At 41.6% G+C, this 22,867-nt stretch overlaps 1 protein-coding gene across 1 annotated transcript in view; it reads right to left on the bottom strand.

Moving 5' to 3' along the window:
- LARGE1 (LARGE xylosyl- and glucuronyltransferase 1) overlaps positions 1-22,867 on the bottom strand; it is a 320,530-nt gene that overhangs the window by 171,977 nt on the left and 125,686 nt on the right. Inside the window, exon 3 of the mRNA XM_083574012.1 lies at positions 6,462-6,763. Within this exon, the coding sequence (XP_083430138.1) occupies positions 6,462-6,763 (302 nt within the window). The remainder of the gene's footprint in view (positions 1-6,461; positions 6,764-22,867) is intronic.

Genomic DNA, 22,867 nt, shown 5'->3' with positions numbered 1-22,867 from the left:
ACAGAAGACACGCCCATTCCTAATAATTCCCCATATTAAATTTGCCTTTTTCAGTGCTGCTGCCCACTGAGTTGATATTTTTAAGTGAGCTCTCCATCATGAAACCAGAAGAACTTCCATAGTGAAGGCCTATTCAAATAGTTCATTTAACTCGTCTCTTTTTCAGTTCTCCTTTAATGCTACTGTCGTCTGAAAGGTCCTGCTACCTGTCCAGGTGATTAGCTACTCCAATTTAAAAAAAAATATTAAATTTTTTCACATCTTTACCAATTTTGTCCTCCAGTAATCTCAATACTCCAAATGGGAATAATAGTATTTTATTGTTGTTGTAAAACCAGACATATGAATCAAAAATTGTTTTTGGAACAAAATTGCTAATGTTGTTAAATTTATTGAATTTTTACTTGAATGGATCATATAACTCAATGGGATAGGGGCAGGGCAATTTAAATAGAAAAAGAAGGAATATAACAAGGAGACATGTAAAATCCAACACCACATGCAGGAATGGGAAGCTGGACTTGAGCTGCAACATATAGTAACAAAAGGGGATAGAGATTCTATAGTCAGATGCTCTGTAAGCCATTACCTATAGCATTTCTCAAAATATGATCCTCAGAATCTTAAAGAATTTTAATTTTTATTATGATGAAGAGGGCAGAGGCATCCCTTTTCAAACCCCAGAGGGTCTCAATCCCTTGTGTATGCTTCTAAGCAGAAATGTCGCAAAGCCAACTCTGCCACCTCCCTCCCAAGAGTCCACCAAGTTTATCTAGAGCAGAGGAAAAGGGAGGCACGAGAGCTTCAGCTCTGTGTCAGCACTCAATTTCCTACCAAGGAGAGAGGTGAGCTGAGACTCCAGGTCTCTGCTGGGAATGTGACTTTCCACTGATGGAGACCCTTTGTCAGAAACTGATGTAGCAACATCACATTCCTACTTGGGACACTGACTTGGATTCCTAGCTCCCTTGGCAGCAAAGGGCACTCCACTGAGGTGCTTGAACACTGTCTTCCTTCCCATGCCAGTGTGGTGGGTCTGTGGGTGGTGATGGTGGTGGTAACATTTCAGCTGTAAGCTATGCTTATAAATCACATCTATTTCTGACAAGCTGAACAGAGGCACTTGCTTTTTTTGGGGGGGGTGCCTCTATCAGATGGCTCCTGGTCCTCCCAAACAATGCAATAAGAGGAGGGCTAGTGTTGATTTATCTCCCTGTTTTCTGCTATATCACACAATCCTCCCCTTAACCTCCCTTTTCTGGCCTTAATTCTCCCCTACCTTGAGGGAAAGGAAGCTAAAATAATGTCTTACTATGGATGGGGGGGGGGTGGAGTGAAATTGGACCTCTCTTGTAAACACATAACTGGCATTTCCAGTAATAGGATAAATGATGAGAACCCAGAAGGCAAATCTGATAATAAGGATGTTTAAATTAAGCTTACATTCTGTCGCTGAATTACTGTGTGAATCTTTTAAGAGGAAAAAGTTAAAGCTATTTCATTATCAAAATACTGTGTGGTTAAGATAGGTGCATGGTGAGAGCGGGGAAGTTTCATGTTTTACATAACCATTGCCTGGGGCATAACACTAATCCCCTGCTGAGCAAGTAAATTTACTGGTAAAAGTCATTATAATCTGGAAGGCCACCTAATCTAGTCACCCCTTTTAGCCGCTATTCCCTTGTCCAAAATTGGCTGCAGCACATATAACTCTAGGCCTTAAGAGATTCAGCCATCCAAATTTCTGCAGGAGCACAAGAAAGATGGGAGAGAGCTGAAATCATCCTTCAACAACTCAGTGCCTTCTAGGTATTTTGGACTGCATGCAGCTCCCATCAGCAGATGGGGCTGACGGCCATTGTAGTCCAACGCATTTGGAGGGCACTAGGTTGGAAAAAATGCTTCATGTGCATTTCCTAGTAAAGCAAATAGTAATCTCCTAACCCCACCCCTGCAAAACCTACCCCCATTACTTAAAAATGATCTGCAATATTTCAAAAGCATGGGAATATCATTATCAAACTGCTGCTGAGGAAAATATGCCCTAAGTGAATTACTTTAACATGACAGTGGAAGGTTTTCTTGCCACTGAATAAGACTGCATGTCAAATGCGCTGGACATATTATATACCACAACAGATTTCTGGATTTCACAGATTTTTAGCCTTCACAGATTTTTTTCCATAGCTGTCAACAACAACAGCTTCATGTTTCATCCACCCTCTGCCTACCATATCTAATAATGATGCATCATCATCATATTGCAAATCATCTGCCAACAATACCCTTCTTTGTTCTGTGTAGGACAAATGGCAAAGCAATTAATGGGCATAAATCTAACATCAAAAATAGCAATAACTAAAAAACAGCTGGACATTTTAACCTCCCAGCATACTCAGGATTAACTTTAAGGTGGCTATACTAGAACCAGGAAACATCAAAGGTAGACTACAATTTGAAAATCATGGTGTGGACAGAATAGAAGCAATGGATTTTCCACCACATTACATGTGTTAGGTGGCTTACCAAAGCCAGAATGCCTGTGTCATCAACTACTGTTTGGTTTTTGTGACCGGCCACTTTTAATAACACAATGATCACAGTCTGTAATTTTCTGCATTTCATATCCTTCTGCTGCAGCAGAACACAGCCACCTCTCTGGAAATTACCAAATCCCCGTTCCTTTTCACTGGGTTCTGCTTGCAGAAGACAGATAATCTCTCCAAGTGATGATGTGACATCATGCATTCTCTGTTATTCAATTATTAGAAAAAGTGAATCAAGTGAAAGAAATGGGACTGTTGATTTGGGCGACAAATAAATATCCTGCAACATCTAGTGATGACTGTAGGTGTGCTAAAATGAGGATATGTGTTTTTTCATTTTCTACTTATTGTCTGGTCTCCTGATTCCTGGGGAGTGGGGGGATGTTAATTGAATTCATTAATGTTAACCCAGGGAACTGATGTCCTTGCCAAGGAAGCGATGACTTATTAGCATCCCTTGTATCTGATGGGTTTTATTAGGTAGGTGAGGGAATATAATCAACTATATTTTATCGCCCTACAAACCTATGTGTGTTGGTTAACAGACAAAAGAAACAGACAAAAGAATTACTACTGGCAGTTAAAAGCGCGGGAATGAGCAGAGTTTAAATCTCATCTTAAGCAGTTTAATTGGAAGCAAAGGAATTAGCCACTAGGCTGATTTCCCACTTTGTTACCCTGTTAGTCAAAGGAACAGGCTACAGACTGAAAAGCAAGTTTAAAACGTATATTTTACCCGCAGGCAAGCATTTGTCCCTAGCAGCAACAGCATTAAAAGTAAATGCAGGTAAAATACTTGTGTTTACAGCAAAACCAGCTGCAGGCATGCTGGCACAATCAGAGGCATGCCTTCCTTCATAGCTGGCTGAAGAGAGGGGTGGGGAGAGAAGGAATAGGAAATACTTCTTTTGCTTTTTCCCTCCCAGGAGAGGAAGGGAAATGACATCACACAGAGCCTTCTCTGCCAGTTACATCTCTATGGTCTGAGTCCGCCTATCAGCAATACAGTGCTAAGTCCTTAACCCATTCACATGCTAACCAGCAAGAATATGCATTGATAGATTTGACTACCTTTCTCCCACAGTCTCACCTAGGTGAGCATAGGATTTCTCCCTCTCTGATTCCTACAGTTTCAGATCAAACTCATAAAAAGTAGAAAATAAAAAGAGTAGTCTGGATACTACAAAGGCAAATCATCATCATCATCCTGTACTCTTTTATTGATTTATGTAAAGAATCTATAGACCACCTACCATTTGGGAATTATTGTGGTGGTGTAAAAATTCCCTTGACAAATATCACTTGGAAGGAAGACAGTTACCATATAACCCTATGCATGCTTACTGGTAAGCAAGTTCCACCACATTCAGTGAGATTTGCTCTTTGTGAAGTGGGCACAGGAGGCAGATCTAGAACTGCCAAGAGATTTCCTTTCAGTTGTTAAGTTTTGTTGATTGGTTGGAATTGTGTGTGTGTGTGTGAGTGAGAGAGAGACAGAGAGAGAGACGAGAGAGAGAGAGAGAGAGAGAGAGAGAGAGAGAGAGAGGGAGAGAGGGAGAGAGAGAGAGAGAGAGAGAGAGAGAGAGAGAGAGAGAGGGAGGGAGGGAGAGATATTCTGGCCAGCTGTTCCCATATACAGCTTCTCAATAGCTGCTTGCAGCTATTTTCAGAACTTGCGATACCATTGTTTATTGATTTCTCCTTGGTGTATTCTGTTAAGTGCCCTCAAAAAACTTGGCTTTCTTCTACTCAAGTGAGGTATCACCTCCTCCCAGCTCCTTTTGAAATTGAATGGATATAGTTCGCAAAATGAGAGTGAGTGACAATCACAAATACATCTTCGAAGAAAGAACACAATGGAGTCAGTGATGCTGTGTAACAACCGTGAAAACCATTGTCATATTTACCGCTGCGCATCTTTGGGGAAACTGACACATTTTCAAGGTCTAAATGAAGCTGACATGTCTGCTGTATTCAGCAGGTCTTAGAAGGTCTGTGGAGTCTGATAGAGGAGTGAGCTTGCACCCATGTGTTTCCAACTGACTTTGAAGAAAACTAAACAAAATCTGGGGAAAACACACACAAAAGCTTGGGGAAATAACCTGCCTCCCTGATCCCCAAGAGTCCCTCCTTGCTAGCCCCCCAAAAACATCCTCCTCCCTTACCTCTTGCTTTAATTCCAGCACCCAGTATCTCCAACCATTGACCATGCTGACTGGGGTTGATTGGAGTTGCAGTGCAAAATAGCCAGAGGGTGCCATGTTGGGGAAGCGTTTCTAAAGGGGAAGGCGGGGGGGGGGGGGAAGGATGTTTAGGAGACTGAAGTGTTGGCAGGAAGGGTGTTTGGGGACCAAGAAGGGAAACCAGGGATTATTCTCTGCTTGGCAGGTTATTCTAAACCAGAGAAGAATTTAGGGCAGGCATAGGCAAATTCGGCCCTCCAGATGTTTTGGGACCAAAACTCCCATCATCCCTAGCTAACAGGACCAGTGGTCAGGGATGATGGGAACTGTAGTCCCAAAACATCTGGAGGGCTGAGTTTGCCTATGCCTGATTTAGGGGCTTTCAAAACCTGCCTCTCATTTAAGGTAGGATTTTGCAAGCCCTCTGAGCCCGACTTGAGGGAATTTTGCTAGCATCCCTCTTCAACAGTATGAGGAGAGGAACCATGCTTGTGAATATGTGCAAGAAATTGAAGATATGGAAATTAGATAGACGAGTTAGGATACCCATGGAAACTGCGGGGAATTATAATAGATTATCTTTCCTGATTTGGGGTCAATGTAATCATTACTTATAGGGTGTTCATAATTTGTACATAACAAGGTACATTCAAATAATTTCTACAACCTTGTAAAACTAGAGACAGTCACATTTAAAGGTAAACTGAGGATAAGTGAAAATGACAGATCAAAACCTGCCTATTGCACCAAGCACCCTTGGTAGATTTTACATTGTGATCTTAAAGCAATCAGTGGACCAAGTTTAACAAACTTCCTACTGGACTTTGAAAATTGTGGTGCAACAGCCATTAAATTAGACAATATAATTGATACAAACATCAATGTTGTCCTATGGAACTTGCCAACTTGCCAGCATTTTGCTGAGTTGCTGTCCTTGGACATGATGGTACTCTACCAACTCTAACTACAAAGTTATCTTATGCCATATAAGCAAATGTCTTTTCTCTTTAATATCACTTTTATTTCCAGTCTTTCTCATATTTTTGTGCACTGCTTCCAACTTTCCTAAATTATATATTACTAAATTACATATCAACAAGCACACAGCATCACCACTGACATGACTTGCTTGCTTCCACAAAAGGAGAAAATATATATGGAATCTATAAAAATTATTTGCCAATGGCCCATGTCGTGGGTATAGCACTGAAAGCAGGCCAAGGCCCCAATAAAGCCAACCAGTTCTCAACAGAGCAGGGGAAAGGAACCTGTTTGCAACCCGCAATCTTCATTCCTTCATTGGCAACATCTTGGTGGCTGCATGCCATAAGCTGGTAGAGCCAGACGCAAAAAAAATGGGCAATTACAAAATACATTTTAATCCCTATGCAGTTTAGACAGCAGGAATGTGCTACTATATAATCAGTTTCATGTTGGCGTGCAAGCCAGAAACTTCTCAGGGCACAGAAAGCTTAGGTAGACGGATGTGACTCTTACCTTTGTACAATAGGTGCATTCCAGCAACCCAGTTTGGGGTCAGAGGTTTCTATACCACCGCACCACATCCATCTCCCCACCCTGGTAAGCAGTTCAAGGACCCATTCAAGCCAGACAAAAGCACTCAAAGAAGCTGCAGAGCATGGTCGTCCCTTTCTCACACATGCATCCATGGAAAAGTTGGCCAGCCAAACATTGGGAAGCATGGCCTGAGATGGAAGAACAATCTACCTACCTCACACTTCTCCACTGCTGGCTGTTGTCCGCACTCTGAGCTGTTCCCTGCCACGATGCCAGCCCGTAGACTCTCACTGTCCCCAGTCCCTTCCTCCATGGAGTAAGTTTTTGAGTGGTTGCCTCGGCGATGGGACAGGCCCCGGCTCTGCACAAGACTGAGCTGCTTGCGAAGTGCCCGGTTTTCCTCTTCCACTTCTCGCATGCGTACCTCCAGGCTCTCTCTTTCACGTTGACTTGTGGCTGTGTAACGAGGGCTGTGGGGCTGAGATTCAATTGGAGACAATGACACTGGCTTTCCATCTAGGATGAAAGGAGGGGAAAAAGAGGCAGTGATACAAAGGACACTTAAAATTTAGGTTTCAAAAAGGAACAGAGAGAACCCTTTTCTGTAATAAGTCCTGAATTGCTAAAAAAACAACAACACAACTATGCCGATGATTAATCCAATATATCAATTACCATTAGGTCACTGGCGGAAGAAGGGGGTGCAGTCTGCCCCGAGTGTCATCCCTGAGTGGGGGTGACATCGCCGCCCTGCCCCCCTGGGATGCTCACTGTGGGTGGCTAAGCATGCTCCCGTGGGTGACTAGCCCTGTTCCGGGTGCACAGCATGTGCGCTGTTCCAGGTGCCAGAGCAGCTAGCTCCACCTCTGCATCAGGTATGTCCTATCTTTCTTGTTATATATGTGATGTAGTTGATGCTTGTTTGATTCTGTTTCAAGACCTTTTGATAATGTAAGACTATAGAAACCATAATAGGCAACCAAGTTCTACTCAGAGTAGATTAATTAAGATTAATGGACCCAAGTTGGTCCTGTCCACAATTTTCAATAGGTCTCCTCTGAGTACAACTAACATTGGATACAACCTATGTAGGAAGACCAGAAACACATGAGAAACCGCACTCTGGCATCAAACTTAGGTGGCATCACCACCAGAGCATTACTGTCATTCTTGTCATCTGATCCTGTGCCTGCCATATGCTTTGCTATTGTTGCATTACCAATGTGATGTGGAAGAGACTTGCAACAGAACACCAGTCACACCAATCCTGTAACTCGGGAATCAGGTCAGAGTGGCACCTTCTGTTTTGTTCAGCAGCTAGTTATTCTGCAAATTTAAATGAGTTGCACACAGAACCCATGTCACTTTCTTTGGAAGTGATTGGTCATGGCAAACCCACTTCTCTCTAGCTCCAACCCGACAGATTTGTTGTGAGGCCTGGTTACAATCATTGCAATCTCTCTCTGCATCATGGATTTCAATCAAACAGCTTGTCTGAAACGTAGGAAGGTTTGTAAGTTGAGAGATATCTGTTGCATAGTAACAAAGATGTGCTCTCCCAAGCCCACAGCATGTTCACACTCCTGTCTCAACAACGTCTACCCTGGCTTGGTCATGTCCACAGAATGGAAGATGGCAGGGTCCCCAAGGACCTGCTCCACAGGGAGTTGGGTTCAGGCACCAGGCCAATTGGCAGACCAACTCGGTGCCTGCAAATGTGACATGAAGGTTATAATCCCTTGCGGTGCCTGGAGACAGGCAGTCAAGTTGTGCATTTTTAGCAGTAACCAGAGGAGAAATGACCGCTGTGAGGAGACAGAAATAAGAAACACCATGGTGCATCTGCAGCAGCACAACTGGATGCCTTCATCCGTCCCAGCTGCAATGAAACTTGTCTCTCCCACACCAATCTCTACAGCCACAGGAAGTGCTGCAACCGTCCAACAGCTTGGCCTCACCCCCAAAGGTGCACTCCTCCATTGTCTTCCAAGACAGACGGGTGCCTACAAAAGAAGTTAGGTCATGTAACAACACACACTAGTGTTGCAAATGCAGAAAACGTAGGATGCTGCTCTGTACTCAATCAGAAGATTGGTCCACTAGCTCACAGTATTGACTCTACTGCTTGGCAGCAGCTCTTGGAAGCTTTACTAGAAGAGTCTGTCCCAGCCCTACCTGAAGATGCCAGGGATTGAATCCAGATATTGAACTTTCCGCATCCAAAGGATGTGCTCTTCCAGTGACCTATGACCTCTCCTCCAAACTTAACAGCATTGTAGAGTTTAACAACAAGGAGCCTCTCAGCAATGAAAGTGGTCAGGAGGTTTAAGCAAAACACTATACAAGACCAGGAAAAACATTTTGTCCACATCCAGTACCAAGTTTTGGTGTCTGGGTATTACAATATGGAGCTTGGGGTGGGAGACTCTTGTAATACACTACTGATGCGACTGTGTAGACAATTACAGAAAATAGGAGAGTAGAATAACTTTGCACGTTTCCAATCCCCAAGTTCTCTCCTATATTTTCCACAGGGCTTTTTTTTCAGCCGGAACACTCCAGAACTTAGTTTCAGTACCTCCTCTGAGAGTTCTGGTAGACCCTGGATGGATGGATCAGGAGTTGGTACAGCATGCATTTTCAGTGCTTTTTAAGGCAGCATTTCTTTTTCTATAAAAAAGCACTGCTTTTCCCCATAATCTTTATTTCTGATATTATCGGTGAGCTATTCTATTATTAATGGCTCTGATACATCTACTGCCAGAAAGCAGTTGTGTAACACCAACGTGTTAGGCTCTATCAGATATGTAGCCATTACCAAGTATTTTAGTAGTTATGAACAGCTGCTAAAACCACAGTGATGTGTGTGGGCATGCAAAACAACTGGTGGTGATGGAACTGTTCTAGATAAACAACTGAGTACTATTAATGCTATATTACCACAGTTATTAAGGAAGACTATTTACAGCGGACATTTCTTATTATCGCTAGTGGTAATCGTACTGCAGTGGTTCACATGAAGTTATAAATACCCAACTTTACTGCCAGAAAGCACATCCATATCCAGTGAAAGGGGAAAAAACACAAAACAGTGGTGCTGTTTGAAGTACACAAGTATCATTTTCCAGAGGGTTCCAAGGCACCCTCTTTTTTCTATAGTTACGCAGGGCAGAGAAACAGATTTTCTATTTTATGTTTGGCTTTATTTGTGACAGGAGTAGAAACAAGCAACCCACAGGCCGCATGAAAGCCCAGTTTTCCCCCTCTCTTAACAAAAGGGATACTCCCATTTTTTTATTATTTAAAGAATGCCTTATGCTTCATATCCCCATCTTTGTTTTCATCTACGCCTGCCTACCCACCTACCCCTCACATGATTTCTAAAACCAATTTATAATGTCTGAGTAGCTGACTCTTTTAAGAATTCAAGAATAAAGATAAAACAAAATAAATAAATGCCACATACCCAACTGGAATAGCAGTTTCGCACCCACCTTTTCCAAACAAACATAATTCAGTCTCAGGCTGCTATGGAATGCAAATTATGTGTTGTTTTAGGACAGCCAAAATTCTCATGACCCTACATGAATATGTTTAGCAACTCAAATCCAAATATTTCTCCTGGGGGTGTATGGACTACATGTTATACAAGTAAGGTGGTGCTTTCTTGGGACAGCAAATTCAAGTTCTTTCACTCTGGGGCTGACCCTCTTCGGTCATAAGGGTACAGGTGCCAGGAAAGTGAAGCAAAATATGTTACGCTTCACTTTGTAACAGAACATGAAGCAGAGGTAGACAACCTATGGCCCTCCACTTTTTTCACGGTGGCCCCCAAGCCACCAAAGAAGAAGAAATGTTTGTCTGTCAGAAAGGCATTCATGTGCACGTTGGCCAAGCACAGAGCTAGGATGGTCCTTCAAAATAGTATGGTTCCCTAACCTCATATAGAGGAGTCCTTTAGAATGCCACTCTAGGACCCATCTTCTGTGGTTTAGCATCCAGACCACTTCTGGACAGTTCTGTGTACTGGGAATCAATTGCTGCTTTACTGAAGGCAGATAACTGGTGGAGGCAGGCTAGCAGATTTCTTTTTTTGGGGGGAGAGGGTGCCACAGTGAGTGAGTGCTCTTGAGTCGGGGGAGGGGAAGGGAGGAATGAAGGAGAAAGGGAGAGAAAGAGGGAGAGAAGGCTTACCTGTTGGTAAACTTTATGCTCACCTCCATTTCTGAGATATTTTAAACGAACTGTTAATTGTTAATATTGTGTTGCAGTGATATTATGATTTCTCCTGTACAGTACTACTACATTTAGACTGTTTACTACTACTACAGTACTACTACATTTAGACTGTTTACATTGAGCACCAATGTATTTGTGGAAAATGTGTGAAATAAACAAACTGACTATTACTATGATTAGAAAAGAGAAAAGGGATGCCACCCTGGTGTGTGTGTTGGCCCCACACACTGACAGTATGAAGCCCCCAACCACATTTACCCAAAAGAAATGTGGACAAAAGTCCCCAAAATATTCTCCATCCCTCTTCTTAGAGGGACAGTCAACCCAGAATTTACAATCAGATAAGAAAATTAAACTAAGTTTGTGTGGCATGTGTATATACATCTTTCTATCTATACAAAGATATATGAATTACAGTAACTTCTAAACAGACATGCTGGCGGATTCAAAGGAACCAACTAATTTCACCACACTCTGCTTGAACAGTTGGGCCAAAAACTTAATATAAATAAAAGAGTCCCTAAAAAAATAGGGTAAGCAAATAGTGGATGCTCAAAAAGGCAAGATAATACCTGCACATCTGTATTCAGTCTAATTTGTTTCACACCCAGTGGGGGTGGGGAAAAATTGGAAGAAAAAACCCAAAATGAAACAAAAGGGATGAGGTCTTTTTCCTAATGAAATGTGTTATGTGTTATGATGCACACAAACACTAGTAATACAAGAATATTAACACAAAACACATTTAATAAGTACAGAACACAAGGAGCTTAAAAATAAAGCAAGAATAGAACAGAATGTGTTGAGCTGCAGGAAAAATGCTCAGTATAATTTTTTTTCCAATTCTGAATTTGTTGGCTGCTGCTTTGGCTGTCTATAGACACCTGGCTTTACAAACTGCTCAGATGGATGTCAGCTGCTGGGATGAGGCTGTTTTTGCTAACCATTTGGTGTTTCAGTGCCTGCATCTCCACACAGCAATCACAGTGCATGCTAAGAAACTCATTCCCACACCCACTGAGAATTTTTATACCAACGTGTCCTACTGTAAGTTTTTAAGTTGCTCCGAGGTAGCATCAGCTGGAATTAGAGAATGCTGCCTGATGAGCTGTTTTGACAGCAGCCGATAGGACTGCTGAATGAAGCTGAGCAATTTTCTCCAGATGTCTGCACTGTAAACAAGGCATCTTCTAATTCTGAAATGAGTGAAACCTCTGAAAACGCTTACAGAATGAAGGAAGTTTTAAGAGAATAGTATAATGAATCTGGAAAAATGGTACCTCAAGAGCATTTTGAACACAGTGAGCAACTGCCACATGTACAGGTTCAAGTCTCCTTGCCTTGATGAAACCAGTGACAGCAACAGTGAAGTGTAAGGTAGCATGAAGGTACTTTGCTGTCACTATAAATTGGACTAGCAGCAATTTTTTTCAGCATGGATCACACCAACAAACAGGTGACTATTTTTGGCTGCTGCAAAGTCAAGTTCCACTTCAGCAAAGCATTGAAGGAAATGATCCGGTTTGAAAAACTGTAACAAATTCTGGGGAAGCTTTTTTATAAGTGAAAAGTTATTGAACTGCTCTCTTGATTTGTGAACCATCTTACTTCAGCCTACTTAGGTATCCATTTATGCATCACTAAAAAAGAGGAAATTTATAATAAAAAGAGGAGACATTGATTTGCATTAACTTTGTACCTAGTGATTTATAAGTATAGATGCAAATTTAGAAATTACAATAATGATTAAAAAAGAAGGAAAATAGATTTCTACAATGGTTTTAATTTAACAATCCAAGATTTGTTGTTGCTGCTGCTGCTGCTGCTGTTTGGAATGAATGAATAGAGATGTCACTTTAAATGTCCTGTTTATTGAGGATTCACCCTGACTTGTTTGCACAAAGTTTGCAGGGAGATTATATAATATTCATTGTTTATTGAACAGTCATTTGGATTTGTTTGCAGGGAACTTACACAGCATCACGTCAAGCAACTGTTATCCTACACTTTCCCATGTGTTTCCCCATCACTTTCTTTACTGTAAAAAGTCCAATTTTCCCCTGAATTGGATTTGTTGCACAAGAGTGCCAAATTTATGTTAGCTGTGCAACCTCAATTTGCTAGTACAAGACTGAATCCCATCTGCAATATATAAAATTATAGCTTTTAATGCATAACATTACTTGAAGTGAATTCCCATACGTGCTTCCTCGGAAGTACTTCCCATTGCATTTAATGGGCTTACTCTCTACAGCGTAGCATTGCCACATTAGAAGCTGCCACTTTACATATTAGAAAACACATTAAGAGACTTCTGCTAGAGTCAGAATCTGCATATACAGATACAGCACTACTGCCATTTTGTGTGCATATTCTAAGTATATAAGCAGAGACTTATCTCCCATCTTAGTGCTGTGGTACTTGGCACCAAGACTGCAGATGAGACATCTCCAAGCCTGATGTCATATGGTGTCAAATAGGTGTGCTTTGCCCAAAATAGGAGGTAAATGCCACATTTGCTTACAGTAGATGCTAAATCTACCTGCTTGTCTATAAATGAAAACCAAGTAAGGAGAAGTGGCCAGCTAGTTAACAGGGCAGTCCTCTGCATGCCTACTTAAAACTGTCACTCAAAGTTCCTCTCAGGTAAACGGAATATGGAGCTGCAAATGATTTGCCCTGTTATTTTCTCAGCCTTCCATGAAGCTACTGCCTTTTTACTTTTGTCCCCAATCTTTCTCCTGCAACCCACTTTATATGACCTAGGGAAATGTACAACTCTGCTGAAAAGAGAAGTCTTTAAAAGAAACATTTTCCTCCTCCATTGCCCTTTTTGCAGAGAGTGGAGTCGAAAGAAAACAACATTTTATCAGGCTAAGCAGTGAGTGAAAAATAAGATTTTATCGGAGGCTTGGCTTGACAAAGATAACATGCTATCAAGAGGGGAGGCTTGGCAAAGATAACACATTATCAATATCAGGAGCGAAGCTTGGGGGAAATAGTGTGTTAATACCTATTAGGTTCTAAATCAACCATCTGTGCTCTTGATGAATTATTTTCTCAAACTCCAACCACTGCAGAAACATTCCCTGCTCCCAGCACTTTAGGCCTCAGATAACACTTAGTGGGATGGGGATTGTGGAGAACAAAGATGGAAATATCCTTTCCAGATAAAATGAGATTTTCCAGCTCTTATACCCTGTTAGATCCCTGTTACCTTTGCTCCTCTAGCTTTTCCTGTACCCAAAGGTCTCTGGTACCCTCAAAAGATACCTCACTTTCTCCTTGCTGCCCCATATCTTTGGAACGTCACCTTAGAACACCTGCATGATACTACCTCTCTTATTTCATGCAAATCTTTCCTGAAAACCCTGAGAAGTTTAATTTTCAATCCGTGCTCCACACTCTTAAACATGGATAATAGCTTCAGTTTCTATTCATCTCTTTCTTAAATGCCCCAAGCAAGCACTTGCTAACATGAATTTGTGGTACAACAACAGACTCTTTTTAACCTTGGAGTTGGGGGCACTCCCTACTGCTGTCATGTCTGGCTGAGAAGCAAGACAGACCATTGCCAGAAGAGTAAAAAGAAATTTGGTAAATTCACAAATGCATGCCTCAGATATGTTAAAATCATGATGCAGTAAATATCAATGGATTAAAAAAGGCTAACTCAGCACCCAGATGTGGTTAATTCAGATTCTCTTGCTGAATAGTCTCAGCTGCTCATCAGCAGAAGACTCCAGCTGCTAATTATTGAGTTAAACTTTTGAGCAGTATTTGCCTATGTAAAAGGATTCTTTCCCCTGCTGACGCAACTATGGAGACTGGAATTTGTGTTCCGATTGTGCAGCACTGATTTTTCAGGGACAAAGGTGGCATGGTGAGCTTTGCGTTTCTCTTTCACTACAATGAATGAAAGGATGTTAACAATTCAACAAATACAGCTATTCTTTCTCAGACATACATACACATAAGCAGATGTAAAAACTCATCTGCTTGTACCTTGGAATTAAGACATGCATTTTATGGAAATCATTCTTCTAAGAAATCATACACACAGTAAATGTTAGGTGGATATGTTCTCTGGAAGCATTTTCAAAGCTGAAATAATATGTCCACATGAATGGAATTTTACCTTCATCACCCTATCCTCCCAACTGTTGTACTATATAGAATCAGAGGGGTGCAGGAGGGATTGTAGGCTAGTCCATCTAGATGCCCAAATCTAGGAAATATGCAGGTAATCCAGAGCAAGTGTGCTCCAAACAGATGGCTATCCAGTCCAGTCTCTGCTTGAAGATCTCCGGCAAGAGAAAACCACCACCTCTTAGGTAACTGCTTGGTTCCACTAACAACTGGAGGGCACCGTGTTGGAGTAAACTGATCAAAATGTTTCTTCCAAAATGTTCAACCAACCAAAACCTTAAGTCCAACATATCTAGTCCTGCCAAAGAACAAACCCTTGCCCTCTTCTGTGTGACAACCCTCAAGATATTTTTAAAAGTAGTAGAATGTCTTGCCAGTCTACCAGTCTTCTCTTTTTCAGGCTAAACACATCCAGTTCCACAACTCTTTCCTTCTTCATTACCCTCCTCAAAATATGCCCCAGTTTGCATGCATTGTTTTTAAAGTATGGTACCTAGAAATAGACACAGTACTCCAGATGAAGTCTGATTAGTGCAGAATGAACTATTACTTTTCATGACTTGGATGTTTAAGGGGCTTCTGCATTTGTTGTTTACAATGAGTCAATGTTCAACTGGGACACCTGTAAGAAGCATGTGCTTACCTGCCATTGTCTACATTAACTTTTGCCAACCTGGTGCCCTTCAGATGCACTGGACTATACAAATTCCATCAGCACCAGGCTGCCAGAACAACTAAGCCAATGCATCTGGAGGGCACAACTGTATTGGCTGAAAAAAATGGGAGTTGTAGTCCAACATCTCTGGGAAGCACCAGGTTAAAAAAGGCTGGTCCATGTATTGCCAACTGCAGAATATGACGTAGAGCAGGGATGTGGAAGAGTTAATATGTTGTTATCCATTCCCCCTGCCCCATATTTTTTACTCTCTCTCTTTTTTAGAAGATTTGCATTCATACTTCATTATAGTTCTGCAGGGATGTAAAAAGGCATGGATTTCTGTTCTGACTCATATTTCGCTGATGTCTCTTCCAGACACTGGACGAATAAGCGAACTTTGGCAATTTCTGGTCCCATTTGTTAGAATTCTCTGACATTCCTAGCAGTGGCACATGTTCATTAGGTGAGCCACAATGAGAAACAAAAAAGGGGGGAGGGGAGCACAATCTGTTAGAAGCAGAGATTATAGCAGCCTTTTGGTGAAAATGTGGCTATGATAATGTTGCCTGTGCTTTTCGTTTAATAAGACTTAGGAGGAGCATGGAGAGTAAACTACTACACAGAGGCTGCTTCATTATCTAAGAGTAAATGCAAGCAAATAATCTAAATCTGATGAGGTACTAGAATGAGTTAGTTATTAAATTGTACTGTGCGCAATTAGAACAACAACAACACATCCAAAGGAAGCGGCACTGCATGTAAAATATAGTAACTTGTTTGTTTGCAAATTCCCATCACGCCTGCGGGTCTAGCTGCAGATGTGATTGTGTGCATGCAACACGAACAACACAAACTAAGTTCCCAGGAACACATACTCTCCAAGAGGTGCAATAAAGGCTACAACCGAGGATGGATGTCTGACGCGGTTATGGAATTTCTGTGAATGCTTGTACAGGTGTGCATCAGCATATGAATAAATGGGATGCTCTGGAGAGGCAATAATTCATAAAGCCTGGTGGGATTGATGAAGAGGAATCGCCAGGCCCTAAAACTAGGCTGACAGTGCCATAGCAGCACTGGAGTATTTCTCCCTAGGCATCAATACATCTGCTGTCAGACTTGGGTGCAGCTGCTGCTTATAAAACTCTAGCAGCCCCCATAGAAAGAGAATTCTATTTCCCCCCAGTACCTGTCTCAATTTTCAGGTAAATAAATACCGGATATTTTTACATATCAATTCACCTATATTTTGTAGCTAGCCTATGAAATGAAGCTACTGTTGGCTAACACATGGAAACCAACATATGGTTGTACTTCTGTTGCAGTTCACAAGGCAGCAACACTGAGAGATAACCAAGAAGCAGCAGGAACATCTTTGAAACATATAGCTCTAGCACCCAGAATTAGCTGCTTGATTTTATCCAGTCACTCCAGAAATGTGCAAGCCTAGGCAGAGTTGACCTAAACAATGTGTTAAGCTGCAAGGGTGATAAAGGCATTTAAAGCCAAGGGAAGAGAAGAAGAATGTGTCAAGATTCTTGGCTCTAAGGCCCCTAAAAGAGGAGAAATATCCGAGATGGCCAAACTGAGGAAGAGTCAATAAATGTACACACATGCAAAGATTGTACATGCATTTTGGTTAAGAACAAGGCAAGGGTCTCATCTCTGCACACTGGGTAGGATTGTGTATACTTCAAACCCCAAACATTATGTTTCCACACCCAAACAATTTAAAAAACCAAACCCACCCAACAAAAAGAATACTTCTGCAGCCCGTATACATTAAGCAAAATAGGAAAGTTGCATGATTCCTCTTACTTTGCATAGTTTCCTCTGCACTTTTTGTCATTTTGTTATTGTTTTTTTGGTCACAAGGTATAGGTAAAACACTGACTTTACAGCCATCCCTTTTAACACTGGAAAACTTACACTGCCACCTCTGTGCCCTCTGCACAGATGAAATAAATTTCATCTATTTGCAGCCAGCACCTATAAGCACCTAGAAACTTGCTTTCAACAACAACAAAAAAAGGAAATTCTATAGAATAGAAAAATATTCTGACACAGTCCTGGCTTTTAGGGGGGATGACAGATGTGAAACCTCTGCTTCAGCTCATCTGCTAGTAATATATTATATCCAAATCGTTGTCATTTGGATCTCTGGAACACAAAAATCGGGCTAAAGAAAGATCTGGGCACCACTGATGTGGATGTACATTATCAGCAGTTGAACAGAAGCATAAGTGAATCTCTTGCCTGTGATTTCTACTAACAATGCAGCACCCACACTGGACCTCTGAAATGCTCTTGGATGTCTTGTACAACATCATCTTTCCCCTTTTAATATATTACATATGCATGATGCATACTGGCTATTGTCAAGTTGGTTTATTAAACAAACACCTGTGATATTCCAGTGATGAAACAGCAGTAAATGAGATATTAATAGATTCCTAGTGCTTGGAGCTTTCTATTCTCCCCTTGCTTTCCCAGAATTTTTGATTCAGTGCACCTGCTATTAAAGTCACTTCAGTCCTACAAAGCAGGGAAAGGAAAAATGCAAAATAATGGCATATTCAGAATACATGATGACTGATCTCTGTTATGACACTTATTTTCACTTGTGAGGAGACAAGCGACTCATGAATTAGCTCCTCTCTCTCTCCCTCCCTCCTTCCATCTCTTTTTCAGGAGGTGGAAAAAAAGAAGAAGCCCTAACAAATGCTCTTCTAGCAAATGCAGCAAAGAACCTCAGAAGAAGAAAGTGAAAATCATTTTGCTGCTGTGACGCAAGCAGACCTTGTTTGCTCGGTCTTCCCAATTCCGAAGCAAAAGATTGAAAGGCTATTTTTTAAAGAAATTAATGGCAGCATGCGCTATCTTAAAATTAACTGGATTAATTTCCTCATACAAAAATATAGGGTGCAACTACAATTTGAACACTGTATACTGGTACCTCAGGTTAAGAACTTAATTCGTTCTGGAGGTCCGTTCTTAACCTGAAACTGTTCTTAACCTGAGGTACCACTTTAGCTAATGAGGCCTCCCACTGCTGCCATGCGATTTCTGTTCTCATCCTAAAGTAAAGTTCTTAACCCGAGGTACTACTTCCGGGTTAGCGGAGTCTGTAACCTGAAGCGTTTGTAACCCGAGGTACCACTGTATACAATTTCTGGTCACTGCACCTCCAAAATGATAATGTAGGAAGGATACATTTGGGGATTTTAAGTTTCATTTGGGGAAAAAATAAGTCAGACAGAACATCACAGATAGAGGTGCATAAGACTGGGCATAATGCAGAGAAACTGGACAGAGAGAAGCCTGTCTCCTACTTTCATAAGACTAGAACCAATAAAGCTAAATGTTGGGAGATTCAAGACAGGTAGAAGGAAGAGCTTCTTCACACAGCGCTATGGAATCCAGTCCAGCAAGTGGCAGTAATTGTCACCTGCTTGGATTGCTTTAAAACAGGATTAGACCAATTCAAGGAAAATAAGACTATTAATGGCTGCTAGTCATAATAATTATATATATATATTACCTCCAGCTTTGGAGGCAGGATACCTCTGAATATCAGTTGCCGGGGAACTTGAATGGGAAAGTTCTAATGAATTCATCCTGCTAGCAGACTTGCCAGGGGAATCGAGTTGGCCACTGTGAGAACAGAATGACAGACTAGATAAACCTTTGATCTGATCCAGCAGGGTTCTTCTCATGTCTGTGTGTGAATATGTTAATAACTTCTGTTATCACAACCTTCCTCAGTACAGGCTATTTCTCACAAAATAAAAATAAAAATGAACAAGGCAGATCTAATTTTTGTTTAATGAGGGGGGAAATGGTTGAATCCAATAAATTGTTTCCATAAAATATTCCTGCTACCATAAGCAGCTGGAGGGTGCTGGGAAGAACATTAATACAGTAGTAACTTGAATAAGATTATAGATCTGTTGTCTGGTTCAGACAGGCCTGTAATGTTTAATTCAGGTAAATTTGCAGTGAAGGCTGCTCAGCTTAGACAAGGTCATATGACCACCTTCAATATTTAAGATTCTATTTTTTTATTCTGTTTTATTTACTGTATAGGTCAACTTTTTATTTTTATGTATATATCTTACATACCATAGACTCATAGAATTGTAGAGGCAGAAGGGACCCCAAAGGTCTCTAGTCCAGCCCCCTGCAATGCAGAAAACTCAACTAAACCATCCATGACAGATGGCAAGTCAACTTCTGCTTAAATACCTCCAATGAAGGAGAGTCCACCACCTCCTGAGGGAGACCATTCCACTGTCGAACCGCTCTTACGGTCAGAAAATTCTTCCTGGTGTTTACCGTAGTTGGAATCTTCTTTCCTGCAACTTGAAGCCATTGGTTCGAGGCCTACCCTCCGGAGCAGAAAACAAGCTTGCTCAATCTTCCATGAAAACCATATCTGAAGATGGCTTTCTTAGCGCCTCTCTGTCTCCTCTTTTCCAGTCTAAACATACCCAGTTGCTTGCTATATGTCAAAGGCTATGTCTGGCAGTATCGTTTGTACCCACATGAATCAGAAGGACAGGGTTGTGGTCATTGGACATTAGGCAATTTTTCTGTCACATTGTGAATCTTTGCTCCTGAAATCAGGACACTTCTAGGGAAATCCTGTTACCTCTGCACTTGCTACCCTTGTCCTCCTCAGTAGGGAGTCACCTACCACTACCACATGTCTGTCCCTTCTTTGGGAAGTAGCAGGAATCATTCTGTACACTGAACCTTCCACAGCCACCTCAGTGTGCTCTGAGATCTGCAACTGCTGTCCTTGCTCTTCTGGTGCAGAATTGGTATCTAAGGCGAGGGCATGGAACTGATTTTGCAGCTCCAGTGACACAGCATGGCTCCTTACAGTCCTGCTTCTGTGTGTCATGTACCTCCAGGAGCACATCTCCTGGAAAGGGTGATCTTCTTCCTCTCTAGGGGCACCCACCCTTCAATGCTGTTCCAGGACAGTTCACTCTGCTCTAGTGAGAAATTCCTAATCTTGGCCAACAGCTTGAAGTATGGATAGATGGGCCTCCAGTTGCTGCACCTTTTCTTCCAGCAAGGCAACCAGCTTGCACTTGCAGCTGGTGTAGCTTGCACATTCTCAGGCAGGAAGACAAACACAGCACAGGTGCTACAAGTCACTGCAGTAGCTCCCTCGCTATCCATCTCTTGGTCCAATGTACACTGCAAGACAACAGTCCAGGCCTCCCCCTCAAATGCCACCATTAAACATCCCTGCAAATACCAACTCTTTATAAGTCCACAAGCTCCCAGAGACTGCAATCAGCTAAATATAATGGTTGCTGGCTGCTAACTCCTCCCCCAACTCACTTCCCTGTTTAGCCTGGTTTCCTCTCAGCAGTAGCCCACCCCCTTCAGAACCTGTGCTCTAGCACAGCACACAGCCACACCTACACAGCCTCCAAACAGCTCATACAAGCAACCAGCATTAATCCAAAAGACACAAGCTCAGTCTCTTCAGTCTCCTCCACCAATCCCTAGCATACTCCCCTGTTTTCAAGTCCTGTTTTCAAGTCCTGGTCACAAACTCCCAGTTTGATTGTTTCTCTTTGGCCATAACCTTACTTTGGCTGCCTTATTAATAAATTTGAATTTGAATTATGGCAAAAGCTTTTGTGGACCAGATTCCTCTTCAAGCTTTTGTCATAATAAATTTGTTAAGTCTTTAAGGTCCCAATAAGAGACTCTTCCCCCCACCTCTTTTGCTGCAACAGGCTAACACAGTTACCAATCTAGGACATTTAATCAATTATGGTAAATTTATTAAAACTCAATTTCTTTTGAGGGTAAAAGAAGAAGAAAGGAATAGAAAGTAATAGAGATTAAACTTGTTCTGATGAAAAAGCAGAATTATGGAAATTTGTTCTCCTCACTACCCAGGATCATTATATTCCACTTAAATATATCCATATAGGAATTTTATGAAAATAAGGACTTCATGGTAAGAGTAGTAAGAACCAAGGCTGTATTACATATAAGGCAGCTTAATTCTTTGATTTTCATTTCAGGCCATCTCTTCATCCACCTTGCTGCTTCTGCAAAGGCAGAATTACATATATAAGGATCTGCACATTCATCCTTGACTTTGGTGATGAATGACTGTAGTCAAAATACAGGCAAGCTATTGATCTCACTCTTTTTCTTACAAAGGAAATATGGCATATTCTGAGCCTAATCTTACTCTTGCTGAAGGCTTTGGCAGAATTCATTGACTTCTATGGAATCAGCAATGAGCCTCATCTTTCCCAAATTTTACATGCGCAGAGCATGGTGTTCTAAATCATTTTTATGTAGCACCATAAATGTAACACGACACTGTGCAGCAGTAGGTCAGCATGTGGTCGGCTCCCTGGTGCTACATCACAAACCAGCGGTGTTTCTTGCACAGCAAACAAAAGGAAAAACTCTCCCTTTCACAGTGTTCTCATATATTATAGACATGGCCAAGCAAAGGGAACCAGGACTCACGAGTAAGGAGTATGTGGTTTAACAAAGGAAATAATAATGTGCTTTCTTAAACACACAGACACAAGGAACCTTGCCAAAATGTTCCTTTATATTCCACATATACAAATGTTAGCAACATGGGGAGTTGCCTTTATACAGAATCTGACCACTGATCCATCTAGCTCAAGATTATCTACACTGAAGGGCAGTGGTGCTCCAGGGTTTCAGAGAAGACTCAGGTAACTACTGACCCGTCAGCTTGATATTGATACCAGAAAAGGTCCTAGAATATATAAGTAAATGGTTGGTCTATGAGCTCTTAGAAAAGGATGCTGCGATTACTAAGACTCAGCATAGGTTTATCAAAAACAAGTCATTTCAAATTAATCTATTTATATATAGAGAGAGAGTTACAAGCTTGGTGAATCAGGGGGATGCTGTGGACATAGTGTATCTTGATTTCAGTAAGACTTTTGAGAAATTCCCCCAGGATATTCTTGTGGGAAAGCTGATAAAATGTGAGATGGATGAGGTAACTCTTAGGTGGATTTGTAGCTGGCTGACTGACTGAACCCAAAGAGTGCTCACTAATGGTTCCTCATTATCCTGGGGGGAAAGTGACAAGTGGGGTGCCATAAGGTTCTGTCCTGGGCCTGTTGTTCTTCATAAACAACTTGGATGAAGGAATTAAGGGGCTGCTCATGCAAGCTAGGAGGGGTAATGCTAATGCTAATGCTGCAGAAGAAAGAATTGGCATTCAAGATGACCATAACAGATTGGAGAACTGGGCCCAAACTAACAAAATGAATTTCAATAGGAACAAATGAACCAGCTGTACCAATATAAGATTGGGGACACCTGGCTTGTCAATAATACATGTGAAAAGAATCTAGTGGTCTGAGTAGACCATAAACTTAACATGACTCAGGAGTGTGATGCAGCAGCAAAAAAAGGCTAATGCTGATGTAGGCTGCATCAACAGAAGCACAGTGTCCAGATCAAGGGAGGTAATAGTACCTCTCTGTTCTGCCCTGGTGAGACCACACCCAGAATACTGTGTCCAGTTCTGGGCACCACAATTT

This window comes from Podarcis filfolensis (assembly GCF_964270895.1).
Source record: "Podarcis filfolensis genome assembly, chromosome: 10".
In the NCBI taxonomy this organism is placed as follows: Eukaryota; Metazoa; Chordata; class Lepidosauria; order Squamata; family Lacertidae; genus Podarcis; species Podarcis filfolensis.
Note: the sequence above shows the minus strand (reverse complement) of the source record. Positions and strands in the feature narration are given on the sequence as shown.